The 15,902-nt window shown below is 44.8% G+C and overlaps 1 protein-coding gene and 1 non-coding gene across 3 annotated transcripts in view; both read left to right on the top strand.

The window, feature by feature from the left end:
* The window catches only part of IFRD1 (interferon related developmental regulator 1), a 106,776-nt gene that overhangs the window by 53,414 nt on the left and 37,460 nt on the right, over window positions 1–15,902 (top strand). For both annotated transcript variants that reach the window (XM_063927276.1, XM_063927277.1), the window contains exons 4-8: window positions 8,122–8,246; window positions 8,378–8,535; window positions 14,959–15,009; window positions 15,094–15,257; window positions 15,562–15,670. In XM_063927276.1, the coding sequence (XP_063783346.1) occupies window positions 8,122–8,246; window positions 8,378–8,535; window positions 14,959–15,009; window positions 15,094–15,257; window positions 15,562–15,670 (607 nt within the window). The remainder of the gene's footprint in view (window positions 1–8,121; window positions 8,247–8,377; window positions 8,536–14,958; window positions 15,010–15,093; window positions 15,258–15,561; window positions 15,671–15,902) is intronic.
* LOC134938698 (U5 spliceosomal RNA) lies at window positions 4,818–4,932 on the top strand. The gene has a single exon (XR_010181204.1). It is a non-coding gene; the product is annotated as a U5 spliceosomal RNA (small nuclear RNA).

Below are 15,902 nucleotides of genomic sequence, written 5' to 3'. Positions count from 1 at the left end.
GTTACCCAGAGTAGTGAGAAAAATAAAGCAAGCAAAGGGAGCAATAATTCTAATACAGGTTGAGTATCCCATATCCAAATATCCGAAATACGGAATATTCCGAAATACGGACTTTTTTGAGCGAGACTGAGATAGTGAAACTTTTGTTTTCTGATGGCTCAATGTACACAAACTTTGTTTAATACAGTTATTAAAAATATTGTATTAAATGACCTTCAGACTGTGTATATAAGGTGTATATGAAACATAAATTAATTGTGTGAATGTTGACACACTTTGTTTAATGCACAAAGTTATTAAAAATATTGGCTAAAATGACCTTCATGCTGTGTGTATAAGGTGCATATAAAACATAAATGCATTCTGTGCTTAAATTTAGGTCCCATTGCCATGATATCTCATTATGGTATGCAATTATTCCAAAATACGGAAAAATCCGATATCCAAAATACCTCTGGTCCCAAGCATTTTGGATAAGGGATACTCAACCTGTAGCTCCAGCTTGGCCAAGAAGGCATTGGTACACAGATCTACTGAGGATGTCCGTGGAAGCATCAATACTGCTCCCTCAACGTCCAAATCTGCTAATGCAGGGTCCTTATTGCAACATCTGGATCGCCTGTCTATGACGGCGTGGCTGTTGAAATCTCTTAGAAGCTAGAGCAGGCATTCCCAACCACGGTCCCCAAGGCACACCAACAGTGCAGGTTTTAGTGATATCCAGGCTGCAGCACAGATGGTTAAATCAAAATAACTGAGCTACTAATTAAGTCACCTGTGCTGAAGCCTGGATATCACTAAAACCTGCACTGTTAGTGTGCCTTGAGGACCGTGGTTGGGAATGCCTGAGCTAGAGGATTTTCAAAACAAGTAATCCAAACTATGCTTAGAGCAAGAAAACCTTCTTAAGCTCGTGTGTATCATTGAATATGGCAAGCCTATATTCATTGGTGTACTGGAAAAAATTTGAATCCAAGATCTTTTAAAGTATCCAGAATTTTGGATTTTCTTCAAGCAGGATTGGATAAAGGTTTGAAAGTTGCTTCCTTGATAGTTCAAGTATCAGCATTAACTGTGGTTTCAGCGAAAGATTGCTGATCTACAGGATGTATGTACTTTCTTTCAGGGAGTTGTACATATTCAACCTCCATTTGTTCCTTCTGCAGCACCCTGGGATTTGAATTTAGTTCTAAAATTCCTCCAGGGTCCTCTGTTTGAACCACTTAAGAGAGCAGATCTTAAATGGTTAACGGCTAAAGTACTTTCTTTATCATCCACTAGGGGTCACTGGAGTACTCTTGGGATATGGACGGGCGTAGCCGAACAAGGGCACTGAATATTTAAATTTAGGACCCTCCCCCCCCTCCATATCCCCGAGTACCTCAGTGTACGACCTCAGTGTTTTTTCGGTGCTCACAGCACGAACAAGGCTTGTGGTATATCCACACTTGGATTTTTATTTTTAAATTTTTACTTTTTATTTTTACACTTAGCACATCCCTTCCCAGTTTCTGGAAAAACATGGGTCCGGGATAGTGCCGCTGCATGGGCAGCGAATGGCGTGTCGGTCCTCACAAAGAGCACCCTCACAGCCACAGGCGCTACAAGGCAGCGCATGGCGTGTCGGTCCTCACAAAGAGCACCCTCACAGCCACAGGCAGACTGTCTCCTACTGCAACTGGACGGAGATTACAAGCCCGTCACAGCCAGGAGGAGAGCTGAAAACTGGACGGTGCTTACAGTAAGAAGCCCCGTCACAGCCAGGATGGAAGCCCCGTCACAATCTGGACGGAGCTTACAGAAGTACGACACTACAAGGTATGGTGAGGGGGTCAGGGCGGTCAGCTCACGCTGCCGCCCTGCTGTGTGAGTGTTAACTGTACAGGGAGCTGGCCGCCGCTGAGCACGCCGCTGACGGGTCCCGCTGAAGCAATGAAGTTCCACCTGATAGTGGTTAGAATGAGAAAGGTTCTCCTTACATTATACGGAGCGGCCGCACGTCACTCAGACGCCGGCCGCTCTCACTGCTCTGAGGGCCCGCCACCACTACGCAGCGCCGACTCCTTGGCTGAACTAAGCAGAGCGGCCGCACGTCACTCAGACGCCGGCCGCTCTCACTGCTCTGATGCGGCACCGCTATGCCGCACTCTCCGGGCGCTCTCACTGCTCTGATGCGGCACCGCTATGCCGCACTCTCCGGGCGCTCATCTAAACAGAGCGGCCGCACGTCACTCAGACGCCGGCCGCTCTCACTGCTCGGATGGCCCGGCACGCCGCCGACACTCTCCTGTGTACTAAAGAGCGGCCGCACGTCACTCAAGGACGCCGGCCACTCTCCCAGTGAAACACCGCAGACACAGGGAGACTGTGTACTGCTGAAAGAAGGAGCTTCCGGTCGGCTCCCCGGCGCTAGATACAGGCTCTCCTGCTCTCCCTGCACCCGATCCCCGTACGCTGCAGGTAACATGGGGATGCAGGGGGGGGGGGGGGGGAGGGGGAATAATACCCATAGCAGCAGCAAAGGCTGCATGGGTTCAAGCAGCGCAGCACTTTAAACAATGTACACTGTGTACTGTGATATACAGCACGTTTTATATATATATAATATATAATAAAGCTTTTGCTGGCATAACTGTCTATAATATCAGTATGAACTGATTATATGTGTAAACACTTTGTATATATATATAATATATATATGAGGCTTTGGCTGGCAATAGGTTATCAGTGGCATAACCTATTGCACGTTTAACCAAGTTTTCTGTTATTTTTGGTTAAGGTTGCAAAATAAATACACTGCAGGCAGTGCTCATATTATTTGACTAAATGCATATATTTTACTGTATCCTACAACTGGGTTATAACTGTATATAAGCATAGTAACTGTATAATAGGCTATTAAGCCTATATATATTAAAACTGCAGCAGGTAAACTGTACTGTGATTTTCTGTGAAAGCATGGCATGACGGCCATTTTAATCATTGCTGGTTTTCCAGTTATAATTCTAGACCATACACCTCTAATCCACAAGGAGGCGCAGGGGTGTTAGTGGGAATTTTTACTTCAGGATAATTCTAGAACATTCCTGCCCTACATCGTTAAGCCACCAGAAGGCGCAGGGGTGTTAGTAGGAATTTGGTTCCGGTTTCATGCCCATGTGAACTGCTTTTCACATAAAGAACAATTTAGTTTCCTAATAAATATGCTGTTCAGCAATATATATATAGAGATATATGCCATATAATAATGTTATTAAGGCGTGCAAGTGTCTGTCTGTTGCCTATTATGATGTCTGTCTACATAGCAAATAAGGCTCTAGTGCAGACTAAAAATGTTAACATTGGCAATTCAAATTAAAACAGCGGTAATCGGAGTCTCAGAATAACTCCGCCAGCGCTAACAAAAGACAGTCTTTCCAAAGTGACAATTTTCCTTTGGGTACCAGAGTGTTTATTTCACTAGTCTTATAATTTAATGCACGATTCTATGTCAAATCTCACACCGATAACTACAAGTGAGAAGTGTACATTAGTCCAGCATTCAGATAGTGCGGGGTTTTGGAAAACATTATAAAAACCACAGATACATTTGGGTCACTAGAATCTATGTATGGAACCATGCCGATCACTGTTAAAAGAAGCTGCAAAGTATATCTGTAAAGCTTCTGCTAACGCCGGTTATTTTCATTGTCGCTAGTTAAGTGCGACAAGACCAGAGCTTGTTTGCTCCTAAATTTGATATATGTGTAACGCCATTTTATCCCTTTAGGATATTCTGCCATTAGCGCATACAATACTTGTAACGGCGTTTTATTCCTTTATAAGAAAGTCACGCCTTGTAACGACAGGACGTTACAGTCAGCAAGCCAGTGGTTTAATGACCTCTTTTACAATTGTGGAAGCGCGTCTTTACATGTTACATTTGCGAGGTTTCAGGACTTCAACTCATACATGTCTCAGCTATTTACAGCTTAAAGTACAAAACTGCCTCTGTCGAACGGTTTGGCAGGTTGTCATTTAGTCTTTGCTGGTTTATAAACCAGGCAGTAGTACGCCAACAGAGTCAGAGTTATTTATTCACCTCTGTTTTAGCAAGACCAAACAGCTCTGTCGCAATATCAAAAGTCATTTACTACAGTAGAAAATGGATTTTCTGCGGTTAGTATTTGCTTATTGGAGCCACAAAATTTGCATAATTGCATTTGATCTTGACAATGCGTATTTACCCAGTCCGGTATGTTCATCACAGGTTCTAGCGTTTGCAAATCGCCACAACCATTAACCATTTCATATCTACCGTTGCTTATCGCTTTGGGTATTTACCAAAGTGATGTTGGGATGATAGCTCATCTCACATAAGAACTCTGTCTCAACAAAGTTCCTCTAACTTGCGCTACTAAGGTATACTGCGGTAGCAGATCAAGTTCGAAAACAATCGCATCTAATTCCGTCTAAACGATGTCAATGCCTAGGTAAGATGATAAATACGGTAAATCAAAGACTTTTACCTACTACACCAGCAATAACAAATGTACGTCTAGTAATTAGTGCAAAACACGCACACTAGCGGTACATTGGTGTATTCACCTATTAAGAATAAAGATGTGTTTTCAATTTAGTTCACCACCCTTCACTCGCGTTTCCCACAGAGGGAAAAGGGTGCATATACTCTGGACGACAGTCGCAGAGGGTCAGGATTTGTAGTTAAAATCAGCGACAAAGGTTCTAAAACACGACAGATTGCTGTCGATAAAGGTCCTAGAACTCTGTGCATTTTACAATGCAATACATGATTCGCTTTCAGTCTGACCAGGTATATACTCTATTTTCTCTTCAGAACGAATAAATCTTTCGCCTTTTACTAAAGATTTCTGTGGAGAGGAACAACCATGAGTTTCAGGTAAATGTTTGATGCCTGTCTCACGCTGGCCTTAAGCAGTCAAACAAGGCAACGGCAGTTGCATACACAACAACCAGTGAGAACCAAGAAGCCGCATGGCAATGCGGCATGTGACTCAAATCCTCAATGGCTCAGAACACCATTATGTGAAAATGTCAAGAGATCATTACGTGAGTGGACATCTGTTAGACAGAGGATCTCACCCGTCAGAATTTGGATCCTGAAAACTGGACATTAAATCCAGAGGTGTTTCATAGGTGAGTCCACAGAAGGGGGTTACCCTCAAGTATACATGATGGCATCTCGCCACAATTACAAAAGCTCAGTATGTGTACAAAACAGATCACAAGGGCAGTGGCGGTGGAGTCTCTCACATTCATGTGGTCATTCATCATCGTGTATCTGGCTCCACCAGTTTCCGCTGCTCTCTCTGTTGTCAAAACGGCTCATAAGACAGTTGTCACAGTCATACTGGTGGTAGCTCATGGGTTTCGGAGAAGTTTGCTTCTCGAATTTTCAAGGAATACTTGCACACGATCTTGGCCCGCTCATAATACGTCCAACCTGTTACATCAGGGAACGTTAGTTTACCCATAGTTACCTATGTACCTATTATCTAGGTACCGCAGCTGCGGTTGACGGGGTGAGGGTGCAGACCGCCCTCTTAAGAAATTGAGCATTACAGTATCGGTTATACTAACCATGTTACGAAATAGTAAGCCGTTTAAGGCAGCTCATTTTTACAAAATTTCGTGTGCTTACATAGGTTGTAAACCTCAGAAGTTTCCAACATCATCCTTCAAGTAACCCGTATTCTGTTAAACGGGGTGGGATGGAAAACTGCGTTGATCTGCACGAAGAGTGCAGGTATCTGTGTGGTAAACTTATTTTCAAAGACGTTTGCCTCTATTGGCGTCTGTACACATCTTTCTACAAGGTGTCATCAAAGTTCACACTCTATTTATCCCACCTACAGCGCCAGGCGACTTGAAGTTGGGTTCAGATTTCTTACAGTTTTCATATTTTGAACCCTTTCAACAAATGGGAATTAAGTTTCTCACTTTGGAAAACAATTTTCTTATAGCCTTGGCTTCGGCAAGGGTTTTGTTTTCATATTTGGGTGCCTTGTATTCCAAGCCACCGTATTTGAGTTTTCTCATGACAAAGCAGATCTTCGGACGAATCACGCTTTCGTATTCTTCACATCAATATACCAATAGGGGTTCCTGTGTGGACAGCACATTCTAGAATTCTGAATGTGGTACACGCATTACGCGTTTATATATGTCCCGAACGTCAACAGTATGTGATATAAATACGTTGTTTGTTCTCTATGATACTGCCAACTGGGGTTAGCCAGTTTCTTAGCAGACATTATCCAGTTGGGTAATAATAATGACTACAAGTCAGGTTTACTTTAAGGCTAAGTTACAATCGCCTACGTCAGTAATAGCTCATGCCACAGGTTCTGTGGGAATGTCAGACCCAGTGGGTCGTGGAGTGTCTAAAACGCGGCTATATAGCCTTCATGTGCACCATGTTTGTGCACGTTTACACGTTATAAATGGTGGCGCCATCAGCATTTAGCTTTGGGCTGCCTACTGTTACAAGTATCAAACAGCTCTCCCGCCCACGAGGGAAGCTTTGGTACGTCCCAAGAGTACTCCAGTGACCCCTAGTGGATGATAAAGAAAATAGGATTTTGGTACTTACCAGGTAAATCCTTTTCTTTGAATCCATAGGGGGCACTGGACGCCCACCCAGAGCAGTTTTACCTGGGTTGTGTTAAGCTCAAGGGAGCTTAGGGTAACAAGTTTTACTTCATTGATATTAAGCTCAAAGGAGCTTATGGTAACACATTTTCACCGATTGGTTCAAATTATAAAGTTCTATCGGTTATGGTGTCAACTGTTTAGTTGACAGTAAGGTTATGGGTCAACATTGTGTTGTCCGTTATGTTATAGGTATTCTCCATTGTCAACCTCTCTATATCGTTCCTGTTCGCTCAGTAAAAAACACTGAGGTCGTACACTGAGGTACTCGGGGATATGGAGGGGGGGGAGGGTCCTAAATTTAAATATTCAGTGCCCTTGTTCGGCTACGCCCGTCCATATCCCAAGAGTACTCCAGTGCCCCCTATGGATTCAAAGAAAAGGATTTACCTGGTAAGTACCAAAATCCTATTTTTTCTACTGGCTGTGGCGTCAGCCAGAAGAGTGTCAGATTTAGGAGCATTATTGTGTAAGTCTCCTTTCCTAAGTTTTTTTTTTTCCAGACAGAGCAGTTCTCAGAACGAGATCTGGGTATCTTCCAAAGGTGGTTTCAAAGTTTCACCTGAATGAAGAGATTGTAGTCCCAGCCTTTTAGGTATTGGGACGATCTGCGGGAGAAGCGTCGCTGGATGTAGTCCAAGCTTTAAGAATCTACATAGATCGTACTAGTGCCATTAGAAAAACAGATTCTCTCCATCCTCTACGGATTCCATAGGAGAGGATGGCCTGCTAGTAAACAGACGCTGGCGAGATGGCTCCGAATGGTAATATCAGAAGCTTATTCTCATGCAGATCTCCCTACTCCGGCTAATGTCTCTGCTCACTTTACACGTAAGGTAGGTCCTTCATGGGCAGCACAACAGGGTCTTCCATAACACATACATCAGACATTATGCCTTGGAAACTTTTGCCTCTCATGACGCAGACTTCAGGCGAAAGGTCCTCCTGTGTAACAGGAGCGTCCCCACCACTAAAATTGGGTTTGGGAATCCCAATGTTATCCTGTGGATAATCCTGTGGACCCAGCCAGAGAAATAGACGTTATGGTAAGAACTTACCGTTGATACCGTAATTTCTCTTATGTCCACAGGGATCCCACCCTGACGCACCTGATTTGAGGATCTAGACAAGCACTAAACCTCTTCCCTCTTGTATGGAAGGGTATGCATGTGTTATCGTCTTAATAGATTTCTACCTGATGCTCCTGCCTAAATCGCTGTGGAAAGAACTAATCTGACTGAGTCAGTGGGTGGGATTTTATGGGGAAGCCCCGATGCATCCTGGGAGGCCAGAATGCTTGTGACCGTGTTGGTGATTTCCGCTGTCGCTCAACCATATCACAATGTTATCCTGTGGACATAAGAGAAATCACGTTATCAACTGTAAGTTCAGACCATAACGTCTATATCAGAGTGCAGATCAGTTTTGATTTTTTTTTTTTTTTTTCAGTGCGAAGACGAGACAAGCTGCACTTGAAGGGCTGAGGAATGGGCTGGCTTCTAAGATTCTTTATGACTTTATACTGGAAAGGAGAATGACTCTCACAGACAGCATTGAACGTTGTCTTAAGAAAGGCAAGTATGAATACTTCACTTGTCTAATCTACTATTGCGTGGGTTGTCCTCCAAAAATGCTGACCTAAGTTTGTCATTGGCTAATACTAGAATTGGTTTGAAGACTTAATTTGTGTTGACTACTGCTTTAGGTAAAGGTGAAGAGCAGCGTGCAGCTGCAGCACTAGCCTGCCTTCTGTGCTGTCAGCTTGGCCCTGGAATTGAAAGTGAGGAAGTCTTCCAAACACTAGCTCCTGTACTAAAAAGCATTGTTTGTGATAGGAGTGCAAGTGTGCAAGCTCGTCAGGCTGTAAGTATTGGTTCAGTAACTTGCATTATCTGTTTTCGTTCACAATGTAACTGGCAGTTAGTAGCTTGGTTATTGAAGATGGCAGTCTCGTAAAATTAATAAAGCCCTAGTATGAGCCTTTTTATAGGCTGACATTTCTTTATCATCCACTAGGGGTCACTGGAGTTCTCTTGGGATATGGATGGGCTTCCGTAGGAACAGCACTGAATATTTAAATTTAGAACACTCCACCCCTCCATATCCCCGAGTACCTCTCAGTGTTTTTTCTGTGCTCGAAGTAGTAACAGCTATGTGGCTGAGTCCACAATTACTTTGAATTTTTTCTTTGAATTTTTATTTTTACTATTTTATACATCCCTTTCCCTCTTCCAAAAGGCAGGGTCAGGGATAGTGCAGCTGCTGATAGCAGCAGGGGCGTGTCGGGCCTCTCTAAAAGAGCTCCCTCACAGCCACACACACACTTCCTGCAGGCTGGCCGGCGCTTACTAAGAAGCCCCGTCGGAGCCTCTTCACAGACAACTATTGCAGGTATGTGAGGGGGGAGAACGGGGCGGTCAGCTTCCGCTGCCGTCCCGACGTGTGGGGAAGACGCTGGTGTCTTTCGGCTGTCTGCCGCCCGCCGCAGTTGCTCCGGCCGCCGGGTAACATAGCGCCCGCTGTCCTACACTGCTCCCGCGTCTCTGAAGTCGGGTCCGGCCGCCGCTTCTCCCGCTGCTCCGGCGCTTCTTACAGGGTACCCGTGTCTCTCAACGGGTCCGGCCGCCGCTTCTCCCGCACTTCCGGCCGCCGCTTGAGCGCTGCTGCCCGTGTCTCATAGCGCTGACACGCGCTCCCAGGTCCTGGGGTGCCCGCTGCCCGCACTGCACACTATGGAGCAGATGCGAGGGGGGGGAAAGGACAGCAGCAACAGGCTGTGGATAGTATAGCACATATATAAATATATAATGATGTTTATACTGGCAGGGAGGCTGTTTTATAATGATTACACAGGCTGTTAATAATATTAATATGAAACTGCACTGTGATTATATGGATAAGCATGGCAGCCATTTTAACCATGCTTCCTGTGTCTTCCTCTGTGATTCCAGAACGTTCCTATCCTACATCTCTACTCCACCGGAGGCGCAGGGGTGTTAGTGGGAATTTGGGATCACATTTCATAGTACTGGCCACGTGTACTGCACTTGGCCAGATATATATATATACAGAGACACCTTACTGCTATTTTACGGAGTCGTGCAAGTGTCTGTGTTTGTGTATTGTCTGTCGCCATAATGAGTAAGGCACCAGCAAAAACTAAAAAGCATAATTGCAAAGTCTGTAACAGTGTATTACCGGATGGATCTACCACATGTACAGTATGTTTTGTGAATTCGGTTCAGAATACCATTTCTGCTCCAGTTTTACAACCAATGTCCTCACCGGACCCTCCGTGGGGTATGTTAGTAAATGTACTAGATAGGTTGCAAACAGAATTGACCGCCGCTCTTCAGGAGCGGGAAACGGTAAGATCTGAGTCTAGTGTGAGACCGCCAGAACTACCGGAGGCGTCTCAGCCTTGCGAAAGGTCCAAATCCATTTTGGGTAAACGGGATAAATTTCATATGTCTTATGATTTTCCAGTGTCTGCTATGTTGCATTCTGACGATTCCATGCCAGACCTCACGGAACAAGATGAGGGTGAGGAGGGCGAAGTGGAGTCAGATGGCGAGGATTTTAACCGTTCCGGCATTGATGATCTCATCAGAGTGGTACGTCAGTCTCTGAAGTTTACTGAAACTGAGGAGCCTCTCACAAATGATCAGGTCGTATTTACTAAACGACAAAAAACTCCAATAAGTTTTCCTGTGTCGGAATCTCTTAATCAGATGTTAGTAGAAACACGACAGAATCCAGATAAACGGTTTTCTATACCTCGCAGATTTAAGTCTAGTTACCCGTTTCCAGACTCGGTAACATGTACATGGGAGAATCCACCAATAGTTGATTCTTCAGTGTCAAAGCTTACCAAGAAATTAACCATACCAGTGCCAGCAGCTACTACGCTTAAAGACCCTTCAGATCGCAAGATAGAAACTATGCTAAAATCCATGTATGTAGCAGCAGGTGTGATGCTAAGACCTGGATTGGTTGGCATTTGGGTCACTAAGGCACTCATAATATGGCTTACAGAACTCAAATCTGCTTTACATGACGAAAATCTGATAATTCTTGTAAATCAAATGATTGAGGCGGTGGAGTATCTCTGTACAGCGTCTACTGACGTCTGTCAGCTCACTTCTCGTATTTCATCGTCGCTAGTTACGGCACGAAGAGCACTCTGGCTGCGTGCTTATGCGGAGGCAGAGGTCAAACGAGGTATAGAGGCGTTGCCTTACGATGGCAAGAAGTTGTTTGGTCCTGAATTGGACGCATGGATTGCTGAGGCTACGGGAGGTAAGTCTGTTTTCTTACCATTGCTTCCACCGGTATCAAGAAGAAGGTACGCTGGACCTTCGTTCAAATCCTTTTGACCTCAGCCCTTTCGAGGACGTGGCAGAGGATCAGCCACGCCTGCTAGACGTGGTCGCGGACGTGGTTTCCAACACAACTCGCCAGGACGCTAAGGTTACCGACAAGCCAGTGGCATGACGGGCTACCAGCCCATCTCTGTTCTCCGATTGTGGGAGCACGCCTTCAGACGTTCCATTTGGCGTGGTTCCACACATCCGCGGATGGGTGGATCCGCAATTTAGTGTTAAAAGGTTACAAAATAGAGTTAGACTATCTTCCGCCTCTGCGGTTTTTCAAGACAGGATTGCCTCTGTCGGACGGCAAGAGGAGGGTTCTGCAAATTGCCATTCAGTCCCTACTGGATTCGGTAGTTTTGATTCCGGTCCCTGTACACCAACAGGGTCGGTTATTATTCAAGTCTTTTTGTGGTACCGAAGCCGGATGGCTCAGTCAGACCAATATTGAACTTAAAGGGTCTCAATCAGTACGTAACTTACTACAGATTCAAGATGGAGTCTCTGCGTTCGGTGATTGCGGGTTTAGAGCCAAAGGAATTTATGATTGCGCTAGACCTCAAGGATGCGTACTTACACATTCCAATTTGGCAGCCTCATCAGAAATTCTTACGGTTTGCAATACGCCAGAACCATTACCAGTTTCAGGCTCTACCGTTTGGCCTGTCATCAGCGCCTCGGGTATTCACCAAAGTGATGTCTGTCATGATAGCTCATCTCAGATCCCTGGGAGTGACAATAGTTCCATATTTAGACGATCTGCTCATCAAAGCTCCGTCTCAACAGATACTTCTCCAACATGCGCTGCTAACATACGAGGTACTGGTTCACCACGGTTGGATTGTCAACTTCAAAAAATCACATCTAATTCCGTCTCAACGCCTTCAGTTCCTAGGTATGATTCTCGATACGGTCAATCAAAGAATTTACCTACCACAGCAGAAAGTACAAATTCTACGCCATCTAGTACAATTAGTGCTCAAGCCACGCACAGTGTCGGTACACTTGTGCATTCGCCTCTTAGGCACAATGGTGGCAGCTTTCGAGGCGCTTCAGTTCGGAAGATTTCACTCTCGCCCATTTCAGCTGAATGTGCTCGCCCAGTGGTCGGGCTCGCATCTGCAGATTCACCACAGGGTGAGGTTGTCGCCAAGGGCAAGAGTATCTCTGCTCTGGTGGCTCAAGGAACACAATTTAACCGCAGGAAGACGGTTCGGAGGCTGGAATTGGATAATTCGGACTACGGACGCCAGTCTCAGAGGTTGGGGAGCGGTAATTCAAAATTGTCAGCTCCAGGGTCTCTGGGCGGATCACGAAAAATTGCTGTCTATAAATGTCCTGGAACTCCGCGCAATTTACAATGCGCTACGACAAGCAGTGCACATGCTTCGCTCTCAGCCTATCCAAGTGCAGTCAGACAATGCGACGGCGGTCGCATACATCAACAAACAAGGAGGAACGAGAAGCCGCATAGCAATGCGGGAAGTAGCTCGTATCCTCAATTGGGCGGAATGCCACCAGGTGATATTGTCGGCAGTGTTCATTCCGGGAGTGGACAACTGGGAAGCGGATTATCTCAGTCGTCGGGATTTTCATCCAGGCGAATGGGCATTAAATCCAGAAGTTTCACATGTTGGTTCAGAGATAGGGTTATCCTCAGGTGGACCTGATGGCGTCTCGACACAATCACCAAACGTTCCAGTATGTGTCCAGAACAAGAGATCCAAAGGCAGTGGCGGTGGATGCTCTCACTGTCGCGTGGCCGTACAGTCTTGTGTATCTGTTTCCACCGTCTCCGTTGCTCCCTCTGGTGCTAAAACGGATCAAAAGAGTCTGTCACAGTCATACTAGTGGCGCCTCATTGGCCTCGGAGAGCTTGGTTCTCGGATCTCCGAGGACTACTCGCAGACTATCCTTGGCCGCTCCCACTGCGTCCAGACCTGTTACAACAGGGTCCGTTCCTTTACCCCGATTTAGCGCGGCTGCGTTTGACCGGGTGGCTGTTGAGACCGCCCTCTTAAGAAGAGAGGGCATTCCAGATTCAGTTATACCAACCATGTTACGAGCTAGGAAGCCGGTTACGGCAGCTCATTATTACAGAATATGGCGTGCCTATATAGGTTGGTGTGAAGCTCGGAATTTTCCGACATCTTTCAAGTTATGCCGCCTTTTGTTGTTTCTACAAACAGGGTTAGATGGAGGACTGCGTTTATCTACACTAAAGGTGCAGGTATCTGCTTTGTCAATTTACTTTCAAAGACGATTGGCTCTATTGCCGTCTATATGCACTTTTCTCCAAGGTGTCCTCAGAGTACAGCCTCCATTCATTCCACCTACAGCGCCATGGGACTTGAATCTGGTTTTAGAGTTCTTACAGTCTTCATATTTTGAACCCTTACAGCAAGTGGATATAAAGTCTCACTTGGAAAACAATTTTTCTCCTAGCATTAGCTTCGGCAAGGCGTGTTTCGGATTTGGGTGCCTTGTCATGCAAGGCACCGTATTTGGTGTTTCATGATGACAGAGCGGAACTTCGGACGAATCCCGCTTTCTTACCAAAGGTAGTGTCATCTTTTCACATCAATCAACCAATAGTAGTTCCTGTGTTGACAGCACATTCTGGAACTCTGGATGTGGTACGCGCATTACGCGTTTATGTATCCCGAACGTCTTCAGTTCGTAAGACGGATACGTTGTTTGTTCTCTATGATGCTGCCAAGATAGGTTGGCCAGCGTCTAAACAAACCTTATCCAGATGGATAAAACTGACCATACGTCAGGCTTACCTTCATGCTAGGTTACAACCGCCTACGTCAGTAACCGCTCATTCCACACGTTCTGTGGGAACTTCATGGGCAGCTGGTCGGGGAGCTGCTACGACGCAGCTTTGCCGTGCGGCTACATGGTCTTCAGTGCACACGTTTGTGCGCTTTTACAAGTTTGATACGTTTGCGGCATCAGCATCTAGCTTTGGCCGCCTAGTGTTACAAGTGCCAAACAGCTCTCCCGCCCACGGGGGAAGCTTTGGTACGTCCCAAGAGTACTCCAGTGACCCCTAGTGGATGATAAAGAAAATAGGATTTTGGTACTTACCAGGTAAATCCTTTTCTTTGAATCCATAGGGGGCACTGGACACCCACCCAGAGCAGTTTTACCTAGTTGTGGTGAGTTCTGAGGATCTTATGGTAACACACTTTCACCGACTGGTTCAAATTACAAGTGCTGGTTAGGGTGTCAACTGTTTAGTTGTCAGTAACGTTATGTGTCGACTTCGTTATTGTCCGTTATGTTATATGTAATACTCCATTGTCAACCTCTCTATAGTTCCTGTTCGGCTCAGTAAAAAACACTGAGAGGTACTCGGGGATATGGAGGGGTAGAGTGTTCTAAATTTAAATATTCAGTGCTGTTCCTACGGAAGCCCGTCCATATCCCAAGAGTACTCCAGTGCCCCCTATGGATTCAAAGAAAAGGATTTACCTGGTAAGTACCAAAATCCTATTTTTACTGGTCAATTGTGCAGAATGCAGCCTGGATCTGCTCATGGTGCATATGTAAGACACTTGTTTGGGATTGCTTTTCTCCACGTTAGTTCATACTTATGGGCCTCTGGTGACAGTGTCTAGATATTACATGAAGCTCCACCTAGCTCTGTGTTGTGTGGCAATTTGTCACATGATAAAATTGTCATGCTTTCCTACAATTTTTACCTAAACATTTTTTTCAGTCTGCTGGCACAATTTTTGTAAGATCTAAAAGTCAGTCAAGTTATCTAAATGTATATTTATAGAATTAAAAATATGCAACTCGAGCTGCAATTACACTGAATTACAGTGATTTTATGTGGCACAGTTCTTTCAAATACGACCTTATCCCTGTAAGTATTTGGTCATTAAACTGTTCTTTGTTTCTTCAGTGTGCAACATACTTGGGACTCTGCTGCTTCATTGCTTCAGATGACATTGAGGTAAGAAGTGGTCTGGCTGTATTTTTTAATTTTGCTGAATTTTATTTTATAGCATTCACATTCCTTTGCTGCATTTTTCCCCAGGATTTGTATGCAACAATGGAGTGTATGGAAAATCTCTTCACCAAACAGTGCCATGCAGAAGGTGGGGCAGATTCGTGCTCTGCACTTCACATCCAGTGTCTTGTATCATGGGCTCTACTGCTGACTATCTGCCATACTAGTGAAGTGAGGAAGAAAATTGACATGTAAGTAAATGTTTGCTAAAATTCAGTCATTTGAAGACTTATCTATTTATAATAAGCATTGTTTTTCAGCCAGGAACAATAATCCTTTCCCTGTAATGTAATTGTTTAGCCTATTGTATTTGGTTTTGAGAGCAGAGTTGGGCCAAGAGTGATCATTAGTTACTCCCTACGAGTGCCGAGACTGCTTAATAAAGGCAGTTGCAGGGCTTGCAAGTAAGGAAAGGCCACCGTTGTACTGTTAGGAAAGAATACATGCACACCTTATGTTATGGCCATCTATATATGTAAACTCTGATTCTAACAGCTATCTTCATAAACTGCCACGACTGCTGTCCTGTGACGATGTGAACATGAGAATTGCAGCTGGGGAAACGCTGGCACTCCTGTTTGAACTGGCAAGAGAAGCTGATGCTGTAAGTGCATTCTAAGATGTGCAAATGTTCTATGGCAATTGCTTAATGGTGCATTTTGGCGTTTCTTCCGATTATAGGTACTTTTCATTGTCTAATACAAATGCAGTTTTATTGTAATTTGGCTTCTGAACAGTTAATTTCACCTTTAAAAAAAAAAAAAATACTAAGGAGCCAGCATATGGGACAGGCTGCTCTCAGGAAGTTTAACCTGATTTTCTTTTTCATCCACTAG

The sequence above is a fragment of the Pseudophryne corroboree genome, chromosome 6, assembly GCF_028390025.1.
Source record: "Pseudophryne corroboree isolate aPseCor3 chromosome 6, aPseCor3.hap2, whole genome shotgun sequence".
Lineage (NCBI taxonomy): Eukaryota > Metazoa > Chordata > Amphibia > Anura > Myobatrachidae > Pseudophryne > Pseudophryne corroboree.
This window is presented reverse-complemented; position numbering and strand designations above follow the sequence as displayed.